This window comes from Anopheles maculipalpis, chromosome X (assembly GCF_943734695.1).
Source record: "Anopheles maculipalpis chromosome X, idAnoMacuDA_375_x, whole genome shotgun sequence".
Classification (NCBI taxonomy): domain Eukaryota; kingdom Metazoa; phylum Arthropoda; class Insecta; order Diptera; family Culicidae; genus Anopheles; species Anopheles maculipalpis.
In genome coordinates this window covers 708,722-731,221 of record NC_064870.1, presented here as the reverse complement: position 1 = coordinate 731,221, position 22,500 = coordinate 708,722, and the positions used below count along the sequence as shown (strand labels likewise).

General features: G+C 45.1%; 7 protein-coding genes across 12 annotated transcripts in view; 2 read left to right on the top strand and 5 right to left on the bottom strand.

Moving 5' to 3' along the window:
- Window positions 1-22,500, bottom strand: part of LOC126556714 (protein GPR107) — a 381,205-nt gene that overhangs the window by 10,706 nt on the left and 347,999 nt on the right. The window lies entirely within an intron of this gene.
- Window positions 1-22,500, bottom strand: part of LOC126568561 (TOX high mobility group box family member 3-like) — a 329,113-nt gene that overhangs the window by 198,219 nt on the left and 108,394 nt on the right. The window lies entirely within an intron of this gene.
- Window positions 10,317-12,339, top strand: LOC126567852 (tropomyosin). The gene is made up of 7 exons (XM_050224215.1): window positions 10,317-10,442; window positions 10,518-10,730; window positions 10,988-11,107; window positions 11,231-11,482; window positions 11,562-11,704; window positions 11,775-12,195; window positions 12,265-12,339. Exons 1-7 carry the CDS (start codon window positions 10,317-10,319, stop codon window positions 12,337-12,339), a joined length of 1,350 nt encoding a protein of 449 aa, XP_050080172.1.
- LOC126562204 (cytochrome P450 315a1, mitochondrial) lies at window positions 12,724-14,898 on the bottom strand. The gene is given in 7 exon segments (XM_050218651.1): window positions 12,724-12,858; window positions 12,927-13,451; window positions 13,527-13,660; window positions 13,729-13,938; window positions 14,014-14,198; window positions 14,284-14,490; window positions 14,696-14,898. Coding segments are annotated over 7 exon segments (1,599 nt in total).
- Window positions 15,828-18,086, bottom strand: LOC126558544 (transmembrane protein 120 homolog). 4 transcript variants are annotated; one of them, XM_050214581.1, is made up of 7 exons: window positions 17,983-18,086; window positions 17,772-17,890; window positions 16,809-17,084; window positions 16,655-16,730; window positions 16,212-16,577; window positions 15,975-16,124; window positions 15,828-15,903 (listed from the first exon to the last, which is right to left on the bottom strand). In XM_050214581.1, exons 1-7 carry the CDS (start codon window positions 18,055-18,057, stop codon window positions 15,841-15,843), a joined length of 1,125 nt encoding a protein of 374 aa, XP_050070538.1. In that variant the 5' UTR covers window positions 18,058-18,086; the 3' UTR covers window positions 15,828-15,840. The 4 variants fall into 4 exon arrangements, with proteins under 4 accessions (XP_050070538.1, XP_050070529.1, XP_050070547.1 ...); XM_050214572.1 differs by having other exon boundaries at window positions 15,829-15,906; XM_050214590.1 differs by having other exon boundaries at window positions 15,829-15,906; window positions 15,981-16,124.
- On the top strand, window positions 19,062-20,873 carry LOC126567766 (zinc finger protein 57-like). Its single transcript, XM_050224091.1, has 4 exons — window positions 19,062-19,221; window positions 19,302-20,277; window positions 20,349-20,571; window positions 20,642-20,873. The coding sequence occupies exons 1-4, from the start codon at window positions 19,072-19,074 to the stop codon at window positions 20,871-20,873; spliced, it is 1,581 nt and encodes a 526-aa protein (XP_050080048.1). The 5' UTR covers window positions 19,062-19,071.
- Window positions 21,071-22,176, bottom strand: LOC126567699 (prostaglandin reductase 1-like). Its single transcript, XM_050223964.1, has 2 exons — window positions 22,173-22,176; window positions 21,071-22,110 (listed from the first exon to the last, which is right to left on the bottom strand). Exons 1-2 carry the CDS (start codon window positions 22,174-22,176, stop codon window positions 21,071-21,073), a joined length of 1,044 nt encoding a protein of 347 aa, XP_050079921.1.

Genomic DNA, 22,500 nt, shown 5'->3' with positions numbered 1-22,500 from the left:
TTATTCATTTTCCATCTGCGCCACTATGTATGTTGCGTGTATGTGTGAGTGTGTGTTTTCTCCGCACGGCATTGTTGCTTGATGGAAACGGCGGAAAAGCGAGGAAGTTGCTGCTGATGGTTGTTGTTGTTGCGCGATGTTTTTTCAATCATCGGAGCATTTTTTTTTCAAATGTTTTTTTTTTTTGGTTTCGTTGTGCATCTGGGTTGATGCATGTTTTGATTGTGGTTGATTGTGTTTTCTTGTCGCTGTTTGTAGCTCTCTCTCTCTCTCTCTCGCTCTCCACGTTGTTTCCCCCCCGCTAGGATGTTGTTTCCTATATTAGGGTATTCAGAGTGCTTGCGGGGGTTGTTCTTCTTTGCACGTCGTTGATAGTATTGATGAGAAAATGTACATCAGCGATTTGTTTTGCATACCCACCAAACCCTTACCGATACGAATTCCAATGCAAAAGAATGGATTTAAAAAAAAAAAAATACACACATTCCTAGAAGCGTTCCATACCGTGAAACGACAAGGTAAAACATATGTTCTGGACCATGTTGTTTGCTCAGAATGTTTCTCAACAATTGGTCAACAACACTACAGAAGCAAAAAGCTCTTGGAAGAAAACAAATGGTATAAAAGGGAATTGCCAAGGTACAGATTGGTTTGGCGAAATCATTTTTCGTCATCCAAGCGCTTGGAGTGATCGCACGAACGCACGAACCTATCAAAAGCGTCAACGATTGATCGACAAAATTAATGGGAACGGGCAGAATCGGAACCAGGGAGAACCATAAATCTTGCATAATGGTTAGCTGGTTTGAAGTAGTTTATCGTTAGCTCTGCGTTTTTTGAGATCTCTTCTTCGCTGGCACTACCACGCACACACGCGAAAGATCCTAGTCAGTGAGACTCAGATCAGAGACTTGGAATGTTTGTTTATCTCGCAGCTGGATAGCCAATCCGGGTTTAGGTTATGTGCGACACCGATCAAACACTCGAAATAAAGACGATCAGAGTAGTAGGTATCTGTATCGGAGACTATCAGCACGATCAGCAAAAAATAATTGAGGGTCCAGACCCTGATTGAGAGGAGCTATCATAGCGAGAAGATGGATCTTTCTGTAGGAAGGTGTGTTCACGAGGGCGGGCTTTTTGATGTTTGATTGTAGCAACGTAGTATCCTGATGCTTGGGCTGGCATTCATGTTGCACAACGATCACACACACATACACATACTCACACGCGTTCGGTCACCTCAGAGTATGATCGCCATCGTGTCCTTCTGGGGGTCTAACTGGGTCTAATCGGTGAGTGATAAACAGGACGAAATTTACATATACAAACTGGCTGTGGATGCACACACAACCAAATCCCGCACCCACGCAGCAATTCGAATGACAATTACTGAGCACGAGACAACATGACACTTAACCATCACACATACACACACACACATACACCACGCACGAACGCTTGGCATTTTTGTTTTGGAAGGTTTTAGCAGGACAAACAGGGGAAAAGGGATGCTCTTCTCTTGCTCCTTTCGCGCGGCCTGTTTTGGGCTTCTGACCTCTACTAAAATCGCATCCGTTATGTCATGTTATGCTGTGTCAAAAACAAACATCTAATGCTAATGCTTTTGGCCGGATCTTCTATTACGAGTTTCGCACACTTTTTCAACGATTTTTTAATGGATTGTTCGCTCTTGGCACTCTCGATTCGCATGATATCTAAGCAGTGTTGCTGAGCGTGCTTACACGCGTCTGCAATACAATTCTGTAACATTTACAACCTCCGATAGGGCCCAGTAGTTTGATGGTATTGTCCATCGCAAGCAATCACTTGCTTCGCATCTGTTTTTGGCGCATTCTGCTGGGTTTCTTCCAAAGGAAACCTTAAATCTAATGTTTATATCTTAAACACACATAACCAACAAAAAAGAAAATAAAAAAAGAAAACCAAAAACACAAACGAACGATCGCCGCACCCCGTCTTCGGTATATCGCGGAATAGCGACCAAATGGGGTTTCGCTCGTTTGCGCACGCTATATCACACTTCTTAGTAGTACACACGCACCAGTTTTCTAGTAGACAGCCGATTGCTCCTATGGATGCTGACCGAATGAAGGAAGGAAGCAAAAAGTTTCGATTTCTTCATACGCCCCGAGTCAAAGTCGAACCTGGGCGAACGCATCTGGGCCTAACAGCTTCAGTGTGTGTGCGCACGAAGGCAACGAGGGCAAGCGCGGTACACGCACACAGCGCCACGAACATGCGGTAGTGTTTGGGGAAGCAGCGCGCTAGCACACTAAGCATATCGTCTCCGCTGGTCGGGTTCCTTCACGAGCACGAGAAGCATACCGAGCCCTTCGCACCTTCGCCTGCACAGTGTGCCAACGTCGTGAAGTGATCGGTTTCTCTTTCGCTCTCACTACACTCGAATGGCCTTCCCTTCTCTTTCTTATACACACACACACACACACTCGCTTACACACACACCCGGAACCGCTTCGCGCGGTCTCGCTCGCTCATGGCCCTTTACGGCAGGGCTCATACACCCTTTGATTTGTTATCGTCGGTGCTGCTTCGTCTTTTCTCAACCAACACACACACACCAAACCTGCTGACGGGAACAAGGGCTCTTTCACATACACTTGACGGTGGTCCGTTTGGATGGATGTGTGTACAACGACGCCGCTTACCGTTCTTATGCGCTTGGCGCCAGCAGGAAAAGTGTTGCGCTCACCAATCTTTTAGTTGGACAAAAATAGTCACAAGAAAATATGTGTGTGTGTTTGTTTTTTTTTTGTAACATAAAAAGGAAAGACTGCTTTCAATAATCTTCACTTACGCTCCCAAGTAATGCTAATCGTGTATTTTATGCAAATGTTGAATAAAATAAATATTTTATGTAGGACAGCATCAAGACAAATTTACACATTCTGTGAGATACAGCTAACAAGCTCAACATAAGGGTGATGGGAGGGGGTGGTTGGGGGGTGGGGGAGGTGATACAACAAGGAGTCAACAACATTAGAAAGGAAGGCAAGAAAGGGAAAGAAGAAAAACATATTGATTGAATCTCAAATCGATCAAACCGGTATTCGACGAAGCTCGCACAAACACACGATCGTTAAAGGTTTTGTTTCAACATAAGATTTTTTGAAGGATTTCTGTGAGATTTCAACAGCAGGAACAGGGTTGGAATGGATAGAGCCGCTATATAATCGTTTACTGCTCTGCGTGTGTATACACACAGATGCGAAGTACACATGCACCTACACACCATTAGCAGCAGCATACTTTCCGTCTTGTATGTGTGCGAGTGTGTGCGTGAGCTGGCGCGTAATGCTTCACTTTCAACCCCCTTAGTTTAAGGGTAAAATAGAAAGCACACGTGATTATGCAAACAACAGTACAATTATCAAACCGCACAGTACCGAAATGCATGCACACGAAGAAAAATAAACCCACACAGGCAAGCGCATGCTATTCGTGTGTGTGTGTACGTGTTTTCGGAACTGATCGAGATTCGAAGAGTGGTGGTATTTAGATGCCAGTACATAAGAAACATTAACGCGTTGCCATTTTTCAATGGGTTGGTAGCATAGCTTTCTTGGTATTGCACGAGCTACACAGACTCATACATGCTTGCATTTAATGTATACACGAGCAAACATAGCCGGTGAGAAAGAGTGACTACTGTGTGCGGAAGCAGGAGGGACAGAGGTCTTTTTGCTAGAAAGGTTGCCCATACGAGGCCAAGAGACAGCACAACAATGTGAAGAAAATGTAGAGAAAAAAAAATCGTAACATAACCTAGAAAATCAGCTATAACATGACACGAAATTTGCTCCCGCTATATTTCATATTCATAATGAAGCCGCTTGTTGTGTTATTGTTCGGGTTTGCTGGCTTGCATTGTTTGCTGGCAGCTATTTTCTTGCGCCTTATTGCCCCCTTGCCGGGCCGTTTGTTTTTTAACCTTAATTCCACGCGAGTGTTTTGCTAAGGCAGTGCTGGAAGATGTAATGATGAAACCATTCGTAATTTATTTGAATCCTATCTGCTGGCACACTGAAGTTGCAAGAAAGACAATAATCCGGAAATTATACACGATCAATTAGCGGTGTTTTTTTTTGCCATGCACAAGACAACAGCACGTCTGCCATCGAGCAGATCGCTTTAGGCAGGCATTCTCCATGCAGCAGGCAGCTTAAGAAACTTTAAAAACTAACAAGCGTACTGTGCAGAAAGCGAACGCTTGCTTATTCTCGCTAACCCAACACAATATCGTACGAAGCTGGCTGCCCTTTTTTTATTATATTGCAGCACCAGCAAAACCTGAAATTGAATTATTCTGTTTTGATGATTTTGTGTCTCTTTTGTATTCTTGTTTGTTTGTTTTTGTTGCTGTTGTTGTTGATGCTTCCCTCAATTACGATGGAATGTTTATGTGAACGATGCCTTAGGTTAGTGGTTGTTTCAGGAAACGAGAAACGTACCATTCAATGCAGGGGTGAAAAACTGCTGTGCCATAAACGAATTTGACATTTATATTAAATACCAACAAACCAACAAAAAAAAAAATATTTAAAAAATCTCCTCTAGGGGAACACACTTTTTATGTTGTATGTTGAAGGGTTACTGCACTTCAAAAAATATATTGTATTAATTATTTCTTCTATAATTTTCCAATATTTCTCACATTTTAGCAAAGCATTAGCATACCCTGCCATAAACTAAACCTTTCAAGCTACCCCCTTACCCTCGCTCCCTTTCGAGTATCCTCTTTTCTACCGATTCGCCCACCATCCCTCTCGCCCTTTCGATCGTACGAGCCCTGTCACATTATGTAGCATACACATCTGTCTATTTTCATCTATGATACCCTCCGTGTACGTACACTCTACACAACCATTTGTATGTATTTATATGTGAGAGCATGATGCGTCTGTGTGGGGAAGAAGCAGCTTGCTGCCATCGCGAGTGTGAGGGGGGATTTGATTGCAAGATACGTTCACACACAGGCACAAGCGACACCAGTTCACCCAACATTCCACCGACACCAGTGCTAGCGTTTCCTGATTGTACTGTACAGCTTTTTAAATGCACATTGCCGTATTACTTCGCATTTCAAGTGTTTTTTTTTTACCCATTAGCAAACATAAAAACCCATATTCGTTAACTGTTACACGACTAACTCCCTTCCCCTAATCCGACCCCACTCCCTCTCCAAGCCAACCGTTTCTTTGATAATGTTTTGTGTTGTTTTTATTCCAACTCCCTTCCCTTCGTGTCACTTTTCTTCTTCAACCTACTATGCGAGGTACATCTGACATGCAGCTCGGTACTATGCCTCAACAGTAAGCCTCCACTAAGACTAGCAAGTTGGTCTCAACCGAATAGAGCGATGCTTATCTCCCGCTTAAGCTATCACAGGGCCTCTATCATTTCGTTCATATTTCTTATTAAAAGTTTAATGAAACAAATTGAACTCCTCCCACGTGTAATCAAACTTTATGTGTGTTTATATGTGTGTGTGTCTGTGTGTGTGTATCGTCGCAGCATGCACAAGCTGTTTAGAAAGTGGATTAAATGCTCGTATTATGCTGTCTTACTCGCACGTTTGACAGTGAGATGTATTCGGGAAGCGCATGAAAGAAGGAATGGGAAAACATTGACATATTGACGAGGCAATGAAGAGGGAAGGAGGAGGGGGATAGGGGGTGGGAGTAAGGGGTGGCAGGAATGAAGCATATACATGCGTACTGCTTGTTCGAACATGCTGCCATACACAGGCATACATGCTTGAAACATGCGTCCTCCCAGTCCGCCCCCCTACATCCACAAACAGACACAATACGTACGCGTGTGTGAGCGAAAGCCTTCTCACTTAGTAACGAAATAAATTAATTCATGTACGAAACGCGCAACACAAACAATTGCTCCATCTCGCTTGCACCTCAGGGTGGTGGACTCTCCCTTCCTTATCATTCGCGTTACTCGGCCTCCTTCCGTCAGCCCTTAAAAACCCCTCCCGTTCGCTTCGAGTGAACCTTCGATGCTTCGACGAACCAGTGTATGCGTAAGAAGGGCAACCAAGGGCGAGAGACGAGAGAGAGTGTGTGAGCAAGAGAGAGAGAGAGAAAGAGAGAGAGAGAGAGAGAGAGAGAGAGAGAAGGGGTAAAGCTCTTGAGCTAACAACTTGAAGGGAACTAACTCAAACCGAAAGTGAAATATCAAATAATCAACTTGAAAAACGGGAAAAGATAACACAATACGTAATGAACGGATTATTTCTACACATGTACACCGACCGATGGTGATGGCGAAGGCTTTCCCTTGGCTGTAAGGAAACGGTGCACGAAGGAAGTGTAAGGGCGGGCTGGTATAGTGGAAGGGAGGGGAGGTGTATGTTTGCCTAACCGCCACGATGAACACGATGAACACACACCGGCTATTAGAGCGCGCGCGAACAATTCTTCTCAATGTGCGTGTGCGCATTCATCTAAAATAACGAAAAGTAATCTAACGTAATAAAAAAAAAACGGGCGGTGAGATGTTGAATATTAAAATTTCAATTATTTATGTGTGTATGCATGCTTTTTTTTAGCACAGATAATTTGAAAACTAACTGAAATATGCAGTTAGATTTAACGAATTACGAAAAGCTTGCTTGATTTAGCACGAAATACTTTTGAATAGCAGCATGATAAACACATTTTTGGCCCAAAAGTAACCGCTAATAAGGCAAAATGATTGCAATTTCGTAGAAATTTACGCAATGAGTAACATTAAAATGAAGACAATACGGCGTGGGAGCCGTCATACTCAAAAATAAATTAGAAAATAGTAATAAAACATTAAAGTATTATTGAATTTAATAAGGGTACGCTTGGCAGCGTGCATTGCCTCGATAAGTTTTAAAGCATATATCAATCATCCAACAATTTACTCGCAATAGCTTTGACTTTAATTTACATGTAAAACAGGGCAGGAAAAACCCCTATTCCGGTTGAGATTCGAACCCAGTCCTTTCGCGTTATCAAGAGCCGCCGGTACCACCAATGCCACCGTGCCGTTTCTAATGTAACCGGTTTGGTATTGCATAAAAAGTGATACAAAGCTTGGCTGTTGCTTTGTTTAAAAAGTTTTTACATAATTCGGTTGTGTTTTAATGCACACTTCACTCGAAATGCATAACAAAGGTACAATTATGCTGAAACGATTTACTTAACAGCAGCAGGCAAAACAGAATCATGCTTTCGAAAAATACACAAAAACATGCCATGCACAGCGACGTCCATAACAGGGACGAACTGTTCGGCTTTAATATTTATGCTTTACTTCAAACAATACATTGGTAAAAGAAAAGAGAAAAAAACGGCACGATAAAAAACATTCACTCCGTAAATGTGAATGATAAACTCGTTTCCTATCAATTCTTGTGAAATTCAACGTATCAAATCATTTCAACGACAGCTTCCCGTCCCGGCTGCGCTCCCTTCGTGAGCCCTTCGCTGCCACCCCATTTGCAATGTCCCCACCATCCCCTCTCCGCCCCCTTCGCCCCGTCCGTCTCCTTCAACTCCAGGACACTCTTGAGATTTATGTTATTTTTAATGCTCTGTTTTCCTGTTTTATGTATCTTTGTTTTCAAGAATTTATGTCAGCTCTGCCCCTCTCCTTCACCTCCCCGCCTTCCACCTCTTTTGAACGTCTCATCCACCACGCATCAGGAGCACTGTGTGTGCGTGGTTTTTCCTTCCCAGTCACGCTAGTTACACCACTGATATGTTTTATCTTTCGCTCGCTCGCTCCACTTTCGCATCAAAGGGCCTGTGCAGTGTGCGCTCCCTTCCCGTGCCTTCATTGTGCTATCTCGCTCGTTCACTCGGCGATAGCTAAATCAACCCATACACATAAACATAGCATTGTGTGCCCTACAACATAACCCACACACACACACGAATATGGCCAAGTCGAACGAATAAGGTGTATATAAGGGGGCCGACCGAGGCCATCGCATCGCATAGATTTGGTAGCACACATACCAACACAGCTCTGCACACAGCTGCACAAGTAGCGCATCGCGTTTGTATAAAGCAGTGAGCAAAGAGAGACGTGTGCGCGCGCGTCCGCTATGTTGCTACTAAGCGACTTCGATTTCAACAGCGCCCTCACCGCACACTGTTGATCATCCCGTAAAGAGCAGCCCTTGTAACATAATATACTCACCGGCTCACCCTATGTACGACGGTCCCGTAGTTACACACCAGCACATAATTTAATAATAATGAAAAGAAGACGGCGACCAGCAAGAGGAGAAGGGGAAGAGGAAGAAATAAAAGATGTGAAGTAATCATAAATTCCTGAAAAATTGAATTATTTGTTATGTGTGCGAAATAATTCAATCTGCTTTCTAATGAAAAGGGAACTTCAGAATTAAAGGGAAAAATCATTTCAAACTAGAGCGCTGCTGCGAGATACGGGGTGGGTTTTGGTTGGAGTCTGGGCGCCCAAAACAAGCAGGGATCGACCACTACAAAGCTAAAGTTGCGGCACGATTAGCTCGACCTGCATATCAGACAACGTATTTGAAGGAAAACGTAAATATTGTAAGCAAATGTCCGTTTGTTCCGGGTGTCGACGAAAACAGTCGTTCCGGCTATTCAAACTAAAACCTGGAGAACGTCCTTGCAGCGACTATCGCGCACGGTACACTGTGAAAGGGGGATACCCAACGAGACTCCCGAGCTCCAATGGACAGCCTCAACATCAATTACTTTTAAAGGTGGATCCTCTTGCTACACACATTTACATGACATTTGGAGTGGAAGCTTTAATGCGTGGGCAGTAATCGCGCGTGTCTTTCACTGCACGTACGTGCACTGCATTCGCCTGTACTCGCTCGTGGTTAATTAGATTAGGCATTAGCAGTTTTCTCCACTGCTAATCGTGCCAGGCCCACCATTTTGCAAATCTCGCAGTCGGAAAAGTTGGAAGCGTCCTTGAAGTCCTCGCAATTCAAACCAAACACCGAAAAAGAAATATTGTATCCTATAGGAATGAAAACGCGTACCGCCCCATCCATAGCTTACTATCTACTAAGAGGTAATTTTTGATTAAACTACTACTTGACAGCGTGTAGAGCAATTTTATAAACCCCGATTCACTACAGTCAGCTTTATCAGCAAGCGGAGTGCGGAATTAAATAGGTTTCCGCTGCCGGTACTAATAGTAAACCACTATCAATGCTATTTGTTTTATTGCCAATTCAAACTGCATCATTCAAATGCATCGCAATCTGCCAGTTTTATGCTTTCGGCTATAAAAAAAACTGCATGACCCACATTAAAACTAGGCGCGCTTCAAACAGTGCCTCAAACGAAGCCATGATATGGCCGACAACCGCTCGGTTGAACCTACTTTCGAGATATTCTTAAACGTCTAGCTTCGCTTAATAAGGTTTATGGTGATGGAATTGTACCGACTTGATTCATTTCCGCTCGATGATGGAGTTACAGTCTCTTCAAACCAAGCACACAGGCCTGTGTGTTTATTTTGTGTCACATCAGTCTCATCTTATCCATAAGATCTCAACAATTCATTTGCAATTTCCGCTCTTAATACAGGCGCTAAGGAAACAATTTCAATTTAAAAGGATTGTTTGGTTTGAAGGATATACGTCACGCTTTCTTACGGTTATACCCGTTACCCGTACGGTAGATTCAAATATGTTTTCAAACATATTCTATTTTTATAGCATCCGGTGCTCCAGATAGTTCTGCTGCACGACTCAAATGGTCATCATTATTTCGCTATTTTACTCAAGAAAACCTTGTACTTCTGTTTATGATACCAGACGAGGGTTTCTTCGAAAAGAAAATTGTGTCAATGGCGGACTATTTGTTCCTACTGCGTGCGCTTAAAATTGTGTGTATTGTTCACATTTTCAAAGTGAACTTGAATGTCCGATTGGATTTTATCGATACAAATGCTAGCACGTGACCTCGCAAACTGTTTCGCCATTTTGTTTCGAATTTGCAATTTTGTCGTACTTGTGTAAATTTAAAATTTCTTCAATCGAACCAACTATTCAAATTTTGTGTTAAAACCATGTCTATTCCCAGTTTCGTGTATTCCAAAGTTTACATGAAGCACGTGAAAAAAAAAACACCAAGCATTTTTTATAGCAAATTACGTACATGCGCAGTATCAGCTCCAGCGGGACCTGTCCGTACAAAATCAATAGCATCACACATCACACAGTTATCGCGCGCGTTCGACTCTCATATGGTGGACGCACGCCGAAAACAACAAGAATGGCCGACGATGTCACCACCGACGAGTCCCTAGGCCAGGAATCGGTGGCCAGGTGTGATTGTTCGCAGCAGCAACTGACTGAATGCCGGGCCCAGTTGGTAGCACTTGAGCAGAGTAACGAAGCGGTAAGGTTACATTCGCCGAGCTGACCCTGTGAAAGCCGTGTTTTGACTGATGCGTGTGTGTTGGTACGTAAATAGCTCCAGAAAAGACTCGACGGATATGTGAGGGACAACGAGAATCTGGTCATCAAGTACGCGTTCGTAGAGAAGAAGGTCCTGGATCTGAAGGCGCTCGTCGAGGAGAAAGAGTCCAAAATCAAACGGCACGATCAGGAAGCGAGCGGCCTACAGAAGCAGATAGCCGGACTGAAGGCGGACAAGGCGAAGCTCCAGAAAAACATCGAATCGAAGGTAATGACTCACGACTGTCCAGCTTGTGGGGTAGCTTAAACATTACCAAGACTGTAGTGACAAACAACCTGCTAGTAGATGCTACGATGTGTTTCGCTGCTCGTACCGAACACCTTCCATGCGTTCCTGTCTAGTATGCTACAGGTCCTTCCGACAGGCGATTCTGCTTGTGCGTTTCAAGTGTTACCTTTTTGCCGCTTCAATTTTGACGTTTAACTTTTTTTTACTCGCAATATGCGCGCATCAACCGGGTAAAGCTCCGGGATATTGAACGGGTCGGCCAAGAACTGGAAGGTAGTCGCCATTACTCGTCCCAGATCGAGATGCGCTACAAGTACAGCAGCTGCCGTTTACGCCGCGAGACTGAGGATCGGACGGTATTGTTGCAAAGCAGTGGGTTTTTTGCAAACCTGTAGCATTCTTCGTAAAGGATTTCTTTTGGTTTGATGTAACTACAGTTAAGGGTTTTTTTTACCGTTGTACCGTTGTTTTATTCCAAGAGACTTGAGGCGGAAGTGTTAAATTTGCGTCAACAGTTATTGCAGCATGTCATCGCGGAAGAAACGCATCAGGCGAGTGAACAGGTGGCGGTGATGGAGCGTAAGGTGATGGAGCTGCAGGCACGGGAAATTATGCTGAAGCATGCGAGCGACGAACAGGCTGCCAGAATTATGGCCCTCCAACGGACGAACGCAGAGCTTCAGGAGGTGAACGAGCGACAGGACAAGAAATATAACCTTTGCTTACAGGCGGTGAGCATGTTTAGCGTGTGTGTGTGTTATAGGTTGTCTGACAAGGTTTACTAAAAGCTATGGTGTTCCCACTTGACAGCTAAAGGAAGCTGAAGCTGATCGAGAACAACTGAGACAGCAGATGGAGCACGTACAGAAGAAAATGGATCTGCAGGAATCTGTGATAGAGGAGCTACAATCTAAAGTTAATGCCGCGAAAGCACTGGCACAGGAATCTACACGGTGTGATATATAGTTCTACATTACCCCGGCACCAAGACAGGACCTAACCGTCGATAGGATTGCTTTTCAGGATGGAACGCATCGTTAACGATCAGCGTACGGAGCTCGACCAGCTAACCAGCACACTTGACGAGCAGCGGAAAGATTTGGAAGAGCTGAAGGCGCGCGAACTGGAGCTGCTGGCACTGAACAAAGATCTCAGCGAGGTGAACTGTCTACTGCAGCAGGAAATCGCCACGCAAGAGTCCAAAACCATCGCCATTACGCTCGAGTACGGTAAGTTTGTCACCATGTGCCAGGAGTATGACGCCCAGATTATCAGTCTCGCGAACTCGCTCGCCCTCGAACGTCAGCACCGGACGGAGGAACGGTTGCTGATGGCGAAGCACATAGCGGACCGTACGCGCAAGCACGAACAGGCCGAAAGATGCCTGCAGCAAACGCTGAACGAGCTTGAGGCGAATCGGAAGAAATACTTTGCACTGGTCAAGGTAAGGGCGGCGATACTTGCGATCTTGCGAACGTATTGCATATTAATTGAGCCATTTTTCTTTTCAAAGGACTTTAAGCGTGAGATGAAAAATGTTCACCAAAACGTGGAGCCTGGGTACGGTACAACAGTAGCAAAACAGTAGTTTATCAAGATCAAGCTGCGCCACAGTGAACCATTCTGTCTTGTACCTTGCGCTTTGTGACATCTTATTTACTTTGCGATAAAGCTGGCGTCTGAAGCGCGTACCCGGGCAATTGGGAGTGATTTTAAGACATAGCCTGAGCTTTTAGCCGGTATTGAGGCAAGCAGCTGAATATTTTGTTATAAATTGGAAGACTTTAAAAGGTATATTACACAATTAATAATAAAAATGAACAATGTCAAAATGCAGACCATAAAGCGTGGGATTCTGTGAGGTATATCCGTTACGGTGTTGTGATCTAGGTGAAGCGGTATCTCCAACGCACTTCATAATTGCTTGTTGCCCGATTACACGTCGCCCGCTTCAATCTTGGCTTTGCATATCTTAGCTAGAACTATTTGGAATAGTTTTAAAACACAACTTTACAGGCATATTTGGCACCGTAATCATCTTGAGAATCGGTTTGACTGACACTTCCTGCTCCTTTTCTGCCAGCCCAACTTCAAAGTTCGTTAGGATCTACCGTAAAGAAAAGATTGCATTAAATTTGTGCTACAGCTCAGCTTTGCATTTGTATCGTTACGTACCATAGAGATTAGATAATGCATTTGTAGCTGTGCAATTTTTTGCCCGATGCATGACCGGGCACCTATTGCAAACGGCAATGAAGCGGACGGTGTATTGCCAGATCTGTTGCTAGGTGTGGTCACGTCATTGCCTGCAGTGAGTCGTTGCCATCGGTACGGATTGAACTGCTCCGGTTGGGCAAAGAATCGTTCGTCTCTTCCGGCACTGTACAGGGATAGTAGGACCAGCGTCTATTGGGCGGTATAAGATGATGACGTGCATTACTTATCCCCGGTTAGATTATATAAAGCAGGCGAAAGCTAACTCACATCATTTGGTAGTTGGTGCTCTCCGAAGATGCTTTCATTTTCTATGAACCGCCCTATAAATGGTGCGACCGGATAAAGGCGTAACGTTTCCCGCACGACACCTTTTACCGCCGTACACTCCAGCGTGTTCGATTCGAGCACATTCTCCCGAACCGAGTCCTGAAGGGTTGGATTTTTTGCTAGCAAATACAGTGCCCAGACGGTAGCGAAGGAAGTCTGGAAAAGAAAACCCGCAAACCCGCAGCACCTTGGTTAGAATCGGTACGGAGAAGAGAGTATGCATTTGCGCACCGTATCACCAGCAGCGATAATGAAGTCCACAAAGATGCGCATCATCAACGGCTTGTCAAGCTTTTGTATCATCAGCTCTAGCAAACCGTCCTGAGACTTAGAGTTGGCAATCCCAAATTCTATGATAGCAGTTGCTGAAGAGGAGACAAGACAGGCGAGGTTGTTTGAGAAGTCTGGAGATAAGTGAACGAACGACACTTACCCAAACGTATCGTTTCGGGAACCACCTTTTCAAACTGTTGCCAGGGCTGTACGTTGAGCCGGTCGGCGATGGCCGGCGGAATGTTCATCAGCTCGGAGCTGCATCGGAAGATGTCGTACACCACGGATGAGAATTTCTGTACCAGCTTCCGAAACTCGGCCGACTGTTGACATTCGCGGAAGGACGTCCCAAGCATTACGCTTAAAACCACTATCGCATATGAGGGTACAGGTTAGAATTTGCAACATTTCAACACTTAACCATAATCTTGCTTCCAACGCATACCTTCAACCGAACATTGGTAAAGGAATTCTTCAATCCCTTTGAAGACGAACCTATCGTCACAGTTCTGCCCGATTTGTGCGATTATTGCAGCGCATGTACCACGGATCGGTTCCTCCATCCAGGTAAAATCTTTCAGCATGGGTTTGTTAAGAATTTGCCTCGACTGCAACCATTCCTTGCCGTCCCTACGAGCGTGACAGAAGAGAAAACACGAAACATTGAAGTAACGAGCTCAATTAGCAACGCTATTAGGCGACGCATCTAACTAACATGAAAAACAACCCACGTTGGTAGTTGTACTTCTTGTTGAAGTAAGTCCACGAGTCCGGCAACGGATGGCGCGGGTATGTACCCTCGAGCTGGAATGTTCTACGCATTAGGGACGGTTCGCGTACGAATACTACATTATGGGTGCCAAGCTGCATCCGCACCAGGTCACCGTACAGCTCGTGATACTGCGAAATGCGCAGATGTAACCTAAAAAGTCAGAAGAAAACAAATTAACGGTTTCATGATAACGACTCAACGGCCGATAACGGTTACAAGTTACGCCAAGGTTTTGAAGTATATTTTTAAATTGTCTAAAGCTCTAAGCTTGCAAAAAATCAATAAACCATCCATCAAGAGTAGATTACAATCGCTTGAAAATTGCAGCACATTTTACAAATCCGATTCTGCTTACTCAGCTGGTTTCCCCAGGTGCATAATATCGTTGAGCATGCCGAGCAGCGGAAATCTTCGAGGGCCCGGTATTTTGTCGAACGGTAACACGTTCCCGCTGCTGAGCGCCACTCGTTCGAATCGGCCCATCAATCCGTGCTGGGATAATTCCGACAGCAGTCCCAACGGTCGCAAGCTGCGCCGACTTCGTATGTGCTGAAACATTGAACGGGACACGAAACGCAACACGAACCAAACAAAACACTCATGTAAACACGCACGCACCGGACGAGTAATGAGCCTGTAATGCACCCGCGGCTTTCAGCTGATCTCGGCCTACAAGAGCTCCAGGCACGGCTTGACGTTTGTGTCAACGTCCGATTGTCAAACGTCAGACGGGCGGGATGTTAAGACGTGTGCGCATGACCGCCGCTGCTGTGGTTTGAATCGACTCTTTCTATTTTGAATCCGTCGCCGCCAACACCGATTTGAAGAGGAATATGAATGATTGAACCTGCAGCGAGCTTTAGATTACTTTGACAACAGTCGGGCTCTATCATGAAGAGCGCGAAGAAAGTATGGTCTTCCTGTTAACCAATGCCAACCAATTAAGATAAAGGTTTTACCATGGTTTTGGAAAGATTGGGTGAAAAACATGCTGCCGTGATTTCGGTCGTGTTGTCGTCGGCTCCATAGTTCGGACCAATCTATAGTGTCCTGGGATACCTTGTGCCAAAGGTGGTGCGACTACGGCGCCGGTCTTTACATAGCCGGGCCGGTTCTGTTCAAATCTCATCCGGATCGTTCCCCCGTAGTGTAGACTTGACCATCCCAACTACGATCACGCCACATTATACTTAACATATTATTTGCTTATATTCTATAAAAGGCGGGTTAATTTTGAGGACGAAATTCAGGATTTACAAGCACGCTGTCGCGATTTATTCATATTCCCTTTTGATAAATAAACATAAATGAAACGTCCATAATAGGTTGCCCCTCTCACTCTCTCTCTCTCTCTCTCTCTCTCTCTCTCTCTCTCTCTCTTTCTCTCTCTCTCTCAATCTCTCTATCTCTCTCTATCTCTCTATCTCTCTATCCCTCTCTCTTACACTCTCACCTGTCCTCGCTCATTATTGAATTATAATTAATAACAAAATTATGGTTTTACTTCGATTTAGCTGAATCTGCATCTCCTTTGCCTTGTTCCTCTCCATCATTGTTCGTTGGCTGCTAGAAAAAATAGATATCGGACCATTAGATCGTAACGTATGCAAGGAACATCGTAAGCAAACACCTACCCGTACGGGTTTTTGTCGTTTAGATGCAATCAGGCTCATCAGTCGGTATCGGTTCTCGGTGCGTTCGGTTTGCTTTTGCAGTATAACCATCAGCGTAGTGAAGGTGTTGCCAACGAACAGAATCTGGAACAGAATGCTCAACACAGGTATCTGGGAAGGGGTTTAAAAAAAAAGAAATACACACACATTTCGTTAGACATCCTATCGATATGGGCTGTCACGCATCCAAAACCATACCTGCCAGGTCGCGTCCGGATGCGCCGTTAGCTGGTAAAGCGTATAGGCATTATAGAACTGGAACAGATACCCCACAAACAGGAATGGGAAGAGAAATTTAAGCCCGCGCCACATCCACGAGTGGAAGCCCTCGATGGTGATGTCCATGTTGTGTCGCTCGCCGAGCGCCTTCAGACGATACAGTACACCCTTCTGGTAGCGGAACTGCATGTACTGGACCAGGCTGATGTACACGTTGAAGTACATGAACTGGGTGCGGAAGAGTTGCCAAGGTTCACCTTGGGGCCACACTAGCAGCACACCGGCACAAACGGTGGAGATGAAATGGTGCAGACGCCACCAGCCCTTGATGCGCGAACCATTTACCTTTAAAAGAATGACGAGCGGATTAGTTAAAGTTGACCCAGTTGTTAACCCAAAAACGGATAGTGTCTCGTGATTACCTTTAGAATTGACTCTCGTATAGTAAGTGTACAGTAATACCAGACCAACAGAAATAGGAACACTAACTCCAAAGCGCTAACCAACGGAGGGAAAGGTTTAAAAAGAATACGTTAATTCGTTCTACAACAACAACATGAAGTGATCGTTACTCACCGATAGTTGTACACGATGTTGAGAAACGACAGCAGCAAACCAATCACGTTCAGGATAAGTTTGAACTTCTCATACTCATCCTTGTACCGTATCTTATCGTTGCGGTTCAGTATCGAAACATTCACGTCGCCTAGAATAATTTTCAGATATCGGCTGTTCTGTTGCGGCAATCCTTGTTCGATCTCGTGTATCTGTGCTTTCCGCTTCATGATGCTTTTCTCGAGCTGCGTCAATTTTTCCTTGTTCGTATGCGTTAGTCTCTGCTTGGTCATGAACCTGCGTTTGTGAGCCAGAAGGGAATAAAAAGACGAATTAATGGTTTTTTTCTCTTCATGTCCATACACCAAAAGTAGTCTCACGCCTCGACATCTCATGTCTAGTACTCCTTCAGCCATTTTTTTTGTATGTTATTCTCGTTAATTAGCTAATAATTACGCACAACCCAAAACAGGTTCCGTATAAGGATTGTCCTTGCATGGATACAAGGGCAGCAAAACGCACAAAAAAAACAGTCATATCTTGTAACGCAGGGTGCAGTAATTAGTGATTGGAAATGGCGCTTAACCGATGGCAAGGCTTAAAAAAAGGTTTGCCCGTTTCGGCTAAGGGTGCTTTGTGTATAATAACCCATTATTGATACGGAAAATCTTTACGATATCATATACAGTGCATCTCGTCCCCTTCTGATGCCGGTTCGAACGTTAAGTCCGAATTTTGAGGAATGATAAGCACAATTCCTTACTCTTTTTTGTTGTTGTTGTAATCGATACGCGATAGTCGGTTAGAGTCCAAAGTTTATCTTATCGCCCACCTGTTGTTTTGTGCATACTTATTAGAGTCTGGTTGGACCTGCCAAGATGTGGCCATAGCATGCGACTGCTAGTGGAAAATTGCTCCCAAAACGAAGCTAACCTAGCCTAGCCGCAATCAGTAATATGTGTATGTGAGGGAGAGGAAGCTTACGTTTTAAGATTTTTCGATATCTGCCGCATCCGGTAGCGCTGGTGCTGAATTTGTTTGGTGCATTTTTCCTGCATCTCTTCCAGCCGTTCGTGCAGCTCCTGGTACGATTGATTCGCAGCCTGCAAATATGTCAATGTCGACACACAAAATGAAGAAAAACAAACACCGTTTTAGATGAATAGGGCTGGAAAATATCCCAATTCCGGCTTACCTCCAGGCTGCGAAATTCGTCCGACAGCTCGGACCAATCCTTCTCCAGCTCTTCGACGTTTACCGACTGCGACATTGTTACTCAAATTTTCGCGGAACACCACCGTCTGGATGCGTGTCTCTGTGCGTTATACTCTGCTGTATATCCGCCCGCACTAATTGCCGAAAGGAAACGTTATCTAAATCACCTTGTTTTCGTTGTGTATCCTCCGGACGTCGGAGCACTAGCACCGTTAGTTACAAGCCGCAAACAGGTATGCCCAAACGTTTACGGACCTCGATTACAGCAGCGCACACACTCGACAAACAGAAAGGACCGTGTGGGAAGGTTGCATTTTACAGCGAGCGACGAGTACTGGCATTTCATAGACTGCTTCGATGTTGATGTTACACCAGCGAATGTAACTGTCAAGTGGAATGTTGTGAATTGTGTTATTGTCAGTTGATGGACTTTTTTACAAGTGCAACCGATAGTGGTAGAGCGTGCAAGAGGGTTTGAAACAAAATGAAGGTAAAAATGCATTAAAAATTATTTAAACAATAATTTCTTACCTCTATTATCGCTCTTTTCGCAGCGAAAGTATTGCTCAACACGAAAGCAAGAAGCGAACGTGACAGTATAAACAGATTCAACTGACGGTTGTGGAAAATCGCACCGGAAAGTTTGTGCCAATTTGTTGACAGTCGGCTGTTGAAATTGGCGCGTTGTGTTGTTCAGAGTTGAGTGTTTGCTATTAAAATACGATTCAAATGAAGTCTTCTCAATTTAATCGTATTGTGCGGGTTAAAAGGTTTGCGAGCATTATCGGCAGCACCTGTACCAAGGTACCATTATGTACCAGATATGGCAGGCGACTTTCGTGCGTTTGGAGGACTTTTTTTACGATAGCCAACTTGGGTTCGGTTTCGTCGGAGCCTGCCCGCTCCGCACAGATTGCCGCTTCCGTTACGCGGCAATCAGTGCGACAGTTACCAGTTCGGCAAGGGCATGCGCGCAAACAGATGCTGGACGAACACGGGTAGCAGAACGGTACGGATGTTGTCTGTACGCTCGGGTATTTGCGGGTCCTACAACAATTGTTAGGACATCATGGACCATCTGAACAACAGAAATGCAATCAACGATCCCAACCAATGCAGACTCTGCATGCGGGTATGTGACGACAACTTTCTCGAGTACATCTTTACCGATAAGGAGTACAGCATCGCTCATCAAATATTTGAATGCACCTCGATACGCGTGAGTACGATCGATATAATATGGTGCAGTCGCGCTTGTATGGTGTTTTGCACGATTAAACCCAACAATATCATCTGCAGGTAACCAAGCAAGACAATCTGACCAAAATATGCAAGAACTGCGCTTCGCTGTTATTTCTGACAACGGAATTTCGCAACGCATGCTTCAAAACCAATCGCCTGTTGATGGAAGACTTCGTCATACTGGAGCTGGATGATTGGGCCTCCGATCGTAACCAGTTGCTTTTGAGGGAGTGTGAAACTTTTATAGTACGGCACAAGCAGCAGGTAGACTATCTGTATGCCAGCATTGTCACAAACAGTGACCATTATCTGGATGGATCCCTCGCAATTGGCACGGAACTGTTCGGCGAAGACGTACAACAGCGGCTGGAAAGAAAAGGTGGACAGGAGAAATCGAACTTTGTGCAGCACACAAAACCCGCCGTACCGTATGACCGTTTGCAGCCGTGCGAACCGGATCCGGAGATTCTGATCGAGATTACGAAGTTTCTCGAGGAGCAAACACCTTCCCACCAGGATAGTCCACTCGAGCACACAAATCCGCTTCAGAATAGTTCGAAACCGGGCGAACAACCCAATCGTTGCAGTCTCTGTTGCACTGTAGGTGACGCAATTGTTGGATTAACACATCAGCAGCAAACCATTGCCAGAATGCTCAACATCGACCAATCAAAGCCTAATAGACTCCGGTCGTGTAACGAGTGCTGTCTGCTGCTGGATGCGATCGATGGTTTTCAAAAAACTATCTCTATCGCACAGGAACTATCGCAACAGGCTCCGAGTTCTGGCGAAACGCTGAAGTTTGACAGTATAGTAGAGTTGGGACAATGTTTGGTAGACAAACTGAAGCACAAGCAGGACGCCTTTGCCGGGTTGCGGAACAAATTGGCAAAGACGCGGGCAGGCTCCGACGAAACCGAACCCAAGTTGGCTATCGTAAAAAAGTCCTCCAAACGCACGAAAGTCGCCTGCCATATCTGTGGCAAGCAGTACGACAGTTGGAAGCTAAAAACGCATCTCAACGAACATGACAGTAAGTTTAATTGATTTCTGTTTTGTTGTAATACATTTGATTTATTTTTCTTCACACTTTGCATTGGACAGATATTCGTCCTTATGCTTGCGATCAGGAAGGTTGTAGCAGCACGTTTACCGGGCTGGTGCTTCTAAATCGACACAAAAAGTTGTGGCACACCGATTACTTCTATGCCGCGTGTAGTATTTGTGGCAAGAAGTGTAAAACGCAGGGTATCTACAAAACTCACCTAACGTACCATGAGGAACCGAAGCTCCCTTGTACGGTTTGTGGTAAGCTGATGCGTAACAAGTGAGTATGGTTGGAAAAATATGTTTGCAAACCTTTACCATTGCCTACAACAATTGGCTTTCCGTTTCAGGCGTGCAATATGGAAGCACATGAAAACGCACAGTAACGACAGGAAGCACGTGTGTGGTGTATGCAATAAAACGTTTACGATTGCCTATACGCTTCGCGTGCATATGCGCATACACACAAACGACAAACCGTATCCTTGTGCGCGATGTGATAAACGGTTTCAGTATAAATGTTTGCTGAAGAACCACTTTCAACGATACCATACGGAGGATGGTTCCCTAACAAGTCTTTGAGTGGAAATTTTTCGAAACCAAGTCGTGCGGATCGTCGATCGTAAGTACATTTTCAGGCCCGCCGTAGCCACTATTACAAAATTCTTCTGCCAGAATGCTATGTCTATATTATGTTTACATCGGGCGGTGTGTTATCCTTAATTTATGTTTAACATTTGCATGCAATCAAACGAAACGCTCTTTTTTCGTGTACCAACTTAAACCTTTACTACTGCCTTACCGGTATTGCCACCGCGCAACATATCAATAAAAGCATCTGGCATCTTGTCGAACCCCTCGGTGATGGTTTCCTCGTACGCAAGGCGTCCCTCCCTTATCGATTGCAAATTCGCCTCGATCCCTTCCATCCAGCGGTCGTTCCAGCGCCACACGAGGAACCCTTCCATGCGCAACTGTTTGAACACGAACTGACGCTGCGGATCGGCCACCTTACCGACCGCACTGTTGTAGTTGGAAATAGCGCCACACACCGCAATCCGACCGTACACGTTCATCTGCTTCAGCACCGTCTCCGTTATGTCGCCGCCGACATTATCAAAGTAACAGTCGACACCCTTCGGTGCGACGGTTTTCAGCTCGGCGTACACATTGTTCCGCTTGTAGTTGATCGTACCGTCGAAGCCGAGATCCTTCTCCAACCATTGACATTTAGCATCCGAACCGGCAATGCCGATCACACGGCAGCCGAGATTTTTCCCAATCTGGCCTACCACACTGCCAACGGCGCCTGCCGCACCACTCACCACAATAGTTTCGCCCGCCCTCGGTTGGCACAGTTCGCGCAGCCCAAAGTAAGCCGTATTGCCCGGCATACCGAGTATGCCCAGACCGAGGCTTCGGGGCAACGGTCCAAAGTCTGGCAGCACGTACGGTTTATCTTTCTCCAGCGCGTCCGGATCACACACCGTATGCGTGCGCCATCCAAACTGGCCAAAAATGTTTGCACCCACGGGGAACTGTTCGTTCGCGCTTTGCGTCACCCGCGCTATCTGTCCGCCGATCATTAGCGAACCCTCCGGGTAGGCGAGCATGTACGGGCGCATGTACGGATCCACCGAAAGGTATTCGGCTTGCGCGAGAAATTCACCTTGCCGCAAAGCGGTTGGCAATGGTTCCGTTTCAAGCCGGAAGTTCGCGTGCGACGGCTCACCTTTGAACGTTTTCGCGTAAATCCATTTTCTGGCCACTGCTGATTCGCTGGAGTAGAAGCGACGGGCAAACTGCTGCCAAAGCAATTCTGGACGGAAAGGAGAAATGTTGAAGCTCCTTTCTTACGAATGGGATAATGTCTAGCCTTACTCATTACGATGTGATTCTTTCGAGAAACTGCGACTGAGTCTGCTGATAAACAACACAAATACTAGCCTCAGAGTGACAATTTGTACGTATCTGTCAGGGGAGAGGAACCACGCGTGAACGCAAAATGATAACGAGTATCAACCTCAAATGCTCAACCGTAACTCTTATCTTTAGCGATTAAGATGTTACCTAATTAGCATTTTTTTTTACTTCTCTACAACCTTCCCTTATTTGATAAATGTAAGTTGAACTTCTGCATGAAAAATTTCAAACGGAATCGCCGAATGGCGATTTTCATGGCACTGTCGGCTCTGTTATCTTTATTAAT